This window comes from Glycine max, chromosome 19, assembly GCF_000004515.6.
Source record: "Glycine max cultivar Williams 82 chromosome 19, Glycine_max_v4.0, whole genome shotgun sequence".
Lineage (NCBI taxonomy): Eukaryota > Viridiplantae > Streptophyta > Magnoliopsida > Fabales > Fabaceae > Glycine > Glycine max.
Window position 1 is genome coordinate 8,372,208 of NC_038255.2, and position 7,555 is coordinate 8,379,762.

The following is a 7,555-nucleotide window of genomic DNA, read 5'->3' on the forward strand; positions in this document are numbered from 1 at the left end:
AGTTATTAAAATGCTTAATAGTAATAATTAATTTTAGAACAAAAGAGCAATGTAAATATTTTACAATAAAATTATTTTAAAATTTATATTAATAATAAATTATAATTAAATAATAATATAAAATTATTTCAGTGAATAATTATTTTTTAATTTAATATCATAAAATAAATGACTGAGATATTTAACGGATTGATGCACTTGTGTAAAGTTTTAATGCATTGACACTTGAGAGATAATTAATTTAGCGGGAGATTTTGAACAAATTATTTAAGTTAATTTTTAGTATTTTTTATTAGTAGAACTTTTTTTTTATAAACAATTTGTTTAATAACTTTTAGTATTTTTTAAAACTTGAAATAACATTTTTTTAATGTTAACTTCAATTCTTTATTTGTTATTTCTTTTTTTTCCTAAAAATATTTATTTAATTTTTTTATTATCTTTTTTAAATGTTATTTTATATTTTTATCTATTTTCATAATTAATTTTATCAAACACTTATGATTTAATAAATTAATTTTTCAATTTTTTAGGTATATTCTCATATATCATCATTGTGCGCAAAATTTCATTAACGATCTATACTTATGTGTTAAAAGAAAGATTAGTCTCCCACCTAATTGATGAAAGAGGACCGTGCTCTCTTGAAAAAAAAATTAATTAGCCGTGCTTTAGAAATAATTAATATTAACCACATGCTTCATTCATTATTCATTAATTTTTTTACTTCAAATTAACTATGTTTACTCCATGTAAATCATATTCTGCAAGCTTCATCTTCAACGCTAGAAAACAAGAATTAAAAAACTAAAACAAAAATAATAATAATAATAATAATAAAAACCAGAGAGAAAGTGTTGTCTCCTCCAGTATCCACCTTTTAGCGTTCACCAAGAGTTGATTATTATTTGAACATCCTCTCTCTCTCTCTCTCAACACCGATTCCAGAATATTCCGAACGTCATGTTCCATCGCCGTTCAGATCCAGGTATCTCCACAACCACCACTTCTCACTCAAACTCCATTCTTCTTCTTCTTCTTCTTCTTCGTCGTCGTCGTCGTCGTCATTGTCGTTTCGTTTCATTTAACGATTTTCACAAATTACAATTTACAACCTACGTTTCTTATTTTCGGATATTCATGAGTTAGTGTAAGGTTTCCGCAATCTATTGTGGCCACTGAGCGTGCGTGTTAATTGATATGCATGCACGACGACAGTGAGAGTTCGTGTAGAAATTGAATTGATATTTCTGGCAATTTCTTTTTTTTTTTGTTTTTAATTTCTCACTTTCCATTTATCGTTCAGCGAGATTTTGTCACGTTATTGTTATTATTATTATTGCGTTCGGTGTGGAACCAAACCGAGATGCCGTGTGTTGAATATGTTTGAAGACACATGGCGGCGGTTACAGGGTTACTTAATAAGCCTTTGTTTCTTTGAGTCGATTGGTGTTTTTCTTTTTTTAATAAATTGGTCCTTGTCTCTTGAATTGAGCATTTGCTGCGAAATTTTGAAGATTCAAGTATTCAACGTTCCAGAAGAGTTCTTTGTTTACATTTATATATAGCACCTGAAATTGGCTTTGGAGTTCTTATACTGTTTGTTTGTTTGGTTTTGAAATTCTGGATTTTGGATTGTGTTCTGCTCAGTTTTGTTAAGGAGAAAGTGGGGTTTGAGAGTTTTGGCATTATTTATTATTAGCGTGTTTGGTTCCACATTCCAGATACCCCAGACGTGGTTTTTCGCGTCAGCTAAGAAGCTGGTAGTTGTAACTTTCACATCCCTGACGTGATTTCTTACTTCTCAACAGGTTTGGAAACACGCTATATAGTATCTGGAATTGGATTTGGAGTTCTTGTTATTTGTTGTGCTTTTGATTTTGGATTGTTTTCTGCTCGATTTCGTTTAAGGAGATAAGTGGGGTTGGGAGTTTTTGCTATTATTTATTGTTATTTTTTTTGGTGTTTTAGAGAATTGAGTTGATGGGGGGTAACAATTCTAAGGAGGATAATAACAATTGGAGGCAGAATTCATCTGTGCGTTCAAGTTCCTCTGCGTCTTCTTGGGGTTCATATCCTGACCCCCAATCAGGTTATGGTCACGGGGGTTACGCGTATGAGCCACAACAGCCTTCTTATCCTACACAGCAGCCGTATTATGCCCAACCGCCGCCGCCGCCGCCAAACTATGGCAATGAACCTCAGCCTCATGCTAGCGGCAGAGTGGCCGGCCACAGAAATGAGAAGCGGTTAGACAGGAAATACTCGAGAATCACAGATAACTACAACTCCATAGATGAGGTAAGAGATGCTTTGGTTGTAGGTGATGTACTGTTGTGTTTAACTTTAGCTTGTCATGGGATTAAGCCATGGTTATTTTATCTGTCTGGGAATTGAAATGCTTTTCTTCATTTGGCTTTGTTTTATGTAGTTTTATTTTTATAAGAAAAATAATTTGGCAGTTAAGAATCCAAAGTGTTTAATTTTAAAAAAAAATAGATTTTGGCATTTGGTATTGGGAATCTTTCATTTTGAATTAAATTACTTTCCCGAGAGTGAGATTGTTAGGAATGAGATTTTTAGGAATAATTTGTTTACAGTTAATTACCACAGAAAAGTTTAGTAACTTAAACTTTACAAAATAATTATCACAGGAAAGTTTTGTTGTCACCTTTGAAAGTGGGAAAATTTTATTTCCACTTATTTATAATTTGATATTCTAGAAGAAAATAATAGTCACAATGCAGTGCAATTGCAATTGAATGTTATATTGAATTTTGAGGTTGATGATCTTTTCTTGAGAAAGATTCATTAAAATCTCAAGAATCAGGACCGGAAATTTTAAAGCAGCTCACCTTGTGCTAGCTCATAAAATTACCAGTGAATGGCTGCCAGGTCATCTTGCTTCCATATTTGGTCATTTAACTATGAAAAATTGAATTCACTCAAGTGAAAGAGAAAGACTCTGCATGTTATATTTTTCTGATGAATTTGGAGCTATAAGTGAGTATATAACACTTTTAAGTGTATTTTCATGTGATCAGCCTTGACTTAGCTGATTATAATATTGTCTTGCATTTTGCATATTTCTGTCACTGATGGTCCTTCTTATTCATCTTTTTAGTTTAGGAAATTTGTTGATGCTTTGTCATCATTTTAATTTTTACATTCTCACATTTGTCATTACAGGTGACTGAGGCTCTTGCACGTGCAGGCCTTGAGTCTTCAAATCTTATTCTTGGTATTGATTTCACTAAGAGCAATGAGTGGACAGGTTAGGCCCTATAAATATTCATTTTGCTCTATAGATAAAAGTACAATTTATGCAGTGTGTTGCTGAGAAATATATGCTGAACTTGGTGCTGCTTTCAGGAAAGCATTCATTTAACAGAAAAAGTTTGCATCACATTGGGAATGGTCCAAACCCCTATGAACAAGCAATATCAATTATTGGGAAGACCTTGGCTGCATTTGATGAGGATAACTTGATTCCTTGTTTTGGATTTGGGGATGGTAGCTTTCTCAAAGTTCTCAACTTATTTTTTTATAGAAGTTTTGTTTGTTTTTTAAATGTGGTAATGGGCATTACTGTGATATCATGGCAGCATCAACACATGATCAAGATGTCTTTAGTTTCTATCCAGATGAACGAATTTGCAATGGATTTGAAGAAGTGTTGAGTCGGTATAGGGAAATTGTTCCTATTATTCGACTTGCAGGTTATATTTCTACTACTTGTCTTGTTCTTCTTTTGTAAATTATTATTATTTCTGTTGTAGATATTGTAATGCAGAGCTAATTTTGACTGATGGTTTTATCCCAGGTCCTACTTCATTTGCACCAATCGTTGAAATGGCCATGACAATAGTTGAGCAGACTGGAGGCCAGTACCATGTTTTGGTGATAGTTGCGGACGGCCAGGTATTCTATTTATATTCAGAATGTATTGAGTTGTCTTAAATTAAGCAATTTTTCAGATCTTTGTGATGATGTCTCCATTTACCTTTCATCTTTTCAATTTTCTGGATTTAGCTCAGGAAATAACTTGGCTTACAAAACTGAATTGTATCTAGCTTTTTCCTTCATTCCTGCTTCTATTATTTCAGAGACAAAAGTAGTTGGGACTAAGAATCCAAAAATCAACCAAAACTTAACAAATAATACTCTGCTTCATGTCTCTCTTGATAATTTGTTTGTTATTTGTTGGGACTGATCTTTTCTGGACTTAATTTACTTTCAAAACATCAGACTTTAAATGGACAGGAAATATATATTTGGCATATATAAAGCTCCACTCTTCCTGTAATTTCATGTAGTTAAAGTCACGTTTGCTACAATGCAATTTAAAGTAGTTTGTCCAACTTTCTATTGCTACAATGATACTTTTCTTAGTATAAGCCAACCTGCATGATATATGTGCAGGTAACAAGAAGTATTGACACTGAGCATGGGAGACTAAGTCCACAGGAGCAGAGCACTGTGGATGCCATTGTTGAGGCCAGGTGATTATCCTGTAGGTTTTGTTCAACAATGTTTTTTCTATTCAAATATCTTTTCTTATATACCTGCTTTGTCACAGTAAATTTCCTCTTTCAATCATATTGGTTGGTGTTGGAGATGGTCCTTGGGACATGATGAAGGAGTTTGATGACAATATCCCAGCCCGGGTCTTTGATAATTTTCAGGTAATTGATGAGGAGAAAACATAATGTTGATTAATACCTGTTAAAATGTTCTAATTAGTGGGAATTGATTGACTGAATTATTGTGGGTTTCTTTGTGCTTCTTTAGTTTGTGAATTTCACAGAAATTATGTCAAAGAATATTCCTCCTTCTCGAAAAGAGGCAGCATTTGCGCTTGCAGCACTGATGGAAATTCCTTCTCAGTATAAGGCAACAATAGAGCTTAATCTCTTGGGGTAATTTTTCAGTTCTTTACCATTTTTCCCCCTAAAAAAAGACTTCAGTTCAATTTCTGACAAAATTTTGGATGCTCTTTGTGTTTATAACTATTAAATAGTGGTCGAAATGCAAATGCTCCTCAGAGAGTTGCTCTCCCAACACCATCATATGGTTCAGCATCTATGGGCATTTCAAAACCTTATGGTTCAGCATCTTTTGGCGCTTCAAAACCCTATGGTTCAGCATCCTTTGATGCCCCAAAACCTTATGGTTCAGCATCTTTTAGCAGTTCAAAACCTTCTCATGCTGCTAGCTTTGAGCAGAGTGCCCCTTCTTATTATGACAACACGGACCCTGTTGGCACAGCTCCTCCTGCCCCAAGTTCCTCATATGACAATCAGGTACAACCCCACAAAGTACAAAGTACTTCTGATAGAAATCTGTGTCATGTTTTTTTTTTTTTTTAATCGGTAAATGTTAGTTGTTAATTGTTTTAGTTTTTTGTTAGCTAGAGGAATCGAACCCATGACCTTTCCTACCCTTCCTTCTCTTCTTACCACCAAACCAACCTTACAACTCCTATGTGTCATATTTCTTGATAAGGTCTTTTTTGGAGCAAATACAAATGTAATAGGGCATTGCTCGAAATTAGATGAATATACATATTGTTTCTTTTTCCTTATCTTGTTCCAATTTTAGCTTCTACTTGGCATTATCTTTACATACATGCCTTAGTCGAGAAAATAGATTACTCGTGTAACAGATTCTACCTGGTCTATGGGGAGAGATTAGTGGCATCAATTACCTGCTTAATTTTGTTGCATATTTTCATCGTGCCCTTCTTTATTCTATGTCCAGTGACTGAAATGGTGCCTGTCATGAATCCAGGTTGTAGTTGTACAATTTTATTTTCTTCTTGTCGCTTTGAATTTTATATGTACAATATTAGGATTGGATTTGCTATGATTTTCTATGAACTTATTAACAAATCGAATTGGTCTTTTGCAGCTTTGCCCCATATGTCTGACCAATTCAAAAGACATGGCCTTCGGATGTGGACATCAGGTAAAACAATATTTTCAATTTCGTCCCATATTTTTTAAGGAAAGATCAAATAAGGGAGTGCTTATGACCTCTTTGTTTTTGTTACATGACAGACATGTTGTGAATGTGGACAAGATCTTCAGTCGTGTCCCATCTGTAGAAGCCCCATTAACACCAGAATTAAGCTTTACTAGGCGGCCTCTTCCGTTGTGAATTAATTATTTTGTTGTGTAAGCTAAAATTCTTTGATTTTTTTAACCTTCTCTGGTTGTATACAAACGTTAGATCAGCTGTGTCTATTGATGAAAAATGGTACAACAAAAAAATATCCAAACCAATTAAATTATTTGGTTTTATTTGGTTTGGACTTGTAAAAAAATTCTTCAAACCCCAACCGAACAAATGTGAACAAGAATTTGTTTGGTTTGTTTCTTGGGTTGTCCAAACAAAAAGAAAATGTTAATTCGACCATTTTAGTATCCAGAGTAAATTGGTGAAAGAAAAGCAATATTTCAGCACATGTAGTCAACTAATTCTTATCATAAATAACAAATCCTAAAGTTATACCTATACGAACACAGCAGGGAGAACCACAAGTCAAGCAATCTTTCTTAGACCTGCGGGTTCCTACCATGAAATCTGACGCTTGAACCAATGGTTATCGGTTTTGAATAGTTTGGTTGGACTCAAACTTATGAACGTAAATTAAATTGACCGGTTAATAAAAAAAGTTGGCGTAATGGGATAAAATAAAATTTTGTTATGTTAAGATAAATGAGAATGATTTATTTAGTATGAGAATTTGTGTTCAATTATCCCTGAGTTGAAAAGATGCATGTGATTTTTGATCCAAAACAAAAAAATAAAAATAATAATTAAACTAGATTCATATGGTTTAACAAAGACTTTCAGATCAAACCAAGCTTACTCTTCTCCTACAACTACCATCACATGAATTTTCGCTTTTCGCCACAGGAATAACTTTCTTGGCTTGGTAAACTTCATTTGGGTTTAACAATTAAAATTATTAACCACAGCACGTGTACAATGTTTTAACTACTTTCACTCTAATCAACCAATCTTTAGCAAAAACTGGATAGATGCACGGAAAATTGAAAGGGAATTTTTGTTTTTGAATTATAAACAAAATATTAATAAATGAAAGTTAAAATGTAATTTTTATCCCTCTATCTTTTCAAATTTATGATTTTAGTCCCTTATTTTTTAATTGAGATATTACATCTCCTACTTTTAAAAAGTTCGAGATTTTAATTCTTTATTTTTTAATTAAGACATTCTATCTTTCACCTTTAAAAATTCACAATTTTAGTCTTTGTGGTTAATTTCAAACTTTTTATCTATTTACTTTGTAAAACATTCTGACACATATTTATTTATTATTCATATGACAGATTTTTTTCCTTATTATTTAATTGTTAACAAGCTAGTACATACTCTATAAGTTTGAAATTGACCAATGAGATTAAAATGATAAATTTCTTACAAGTGGGGGATGAAATATCTCAATTCGAAAATAGAATTAAAATCCTGAATTTTTTTAAAAGTAAAATACAAAATGTTTCAATTAAAAAATAGGAGGACTAAAATT

General features: G+C 32.7%; 1 protein-coding gene across 4 annotated transcripts; it reads left to right on the forward strand.

Annotated features, from left to right (window-relative positions):
- The first annotated feature begins 830 nt into the window (after positions 1-830).
- Positions 831-6,256, forward strand: LOC100819098 (E3 ubiquitin-protein ligase RGLG2). Of its 4 annotated transcripts, XM_006603919.4 has the most exons (13): positions 839-988; positions 1,725-1,811; positions 1,972-2,301; positions 3,190-3,274; positions 3,373-3,513; positions 3,606-3,719; positions 3,824-3,921; positions 4,423-4,502; positions 4,580-4,685; positions 4,792-4,919; positions 5,021-5,303; positions 5,911-5,967; positions 6,060-6,256. In XM_006603919.4, exons 3-13 carry the CDS (start codon positions 1,984-1,986, stop codon positions 6,138-6,140), a joined length of 1,491 nt encoding a protein of 496 aa, XP_006603982.1. In that variant the 5' UTR covers positions 839-988; positions 1,725-1,811; positions 1,972-1,983; the 3' UTR covers positions 6,141-6,256. The 4 variants fall into 4 exon arrangements, with proteins under 4 accessions (XP_006603981.1, XP_006603982.1, XP_040868853.1 ...); XM_006603918.3 differs by lacking the exon at positions 1,725-1,811 and having other exon boundaries at positions 831-988; XM_041012919.1 differs by lacking the exon at positions 1,725-1,811 and having other exon boundaries at positions 864-988; positions 1,812-2,301.
- Positions 6,257-7,555: the final 1,299 nt, after the last annotated feature.

Coding starts and splice junctions, on each gene's coding strand:
- LOC100819098 (XM_006603918.3), top strand. CDS start 1,984: ATGGGGGGTAACAATTCTAAGGAGGATAATAACAATTGGAGGCAGAAT. Junction 3,514..3,605: donor TTGTTTTGGATTTGGGGATG/GTAGCTTTCTCA, acceptor ATATCATGGCAG/CATCAACACATGATCAAGAT. Junction 3,922..4,422: donor TGATAGTTGCGGACGGCCAG/GTATTCTATTTA, acceptor ATATATGTGCAG/GTAACAAGAAGTATTGACAC.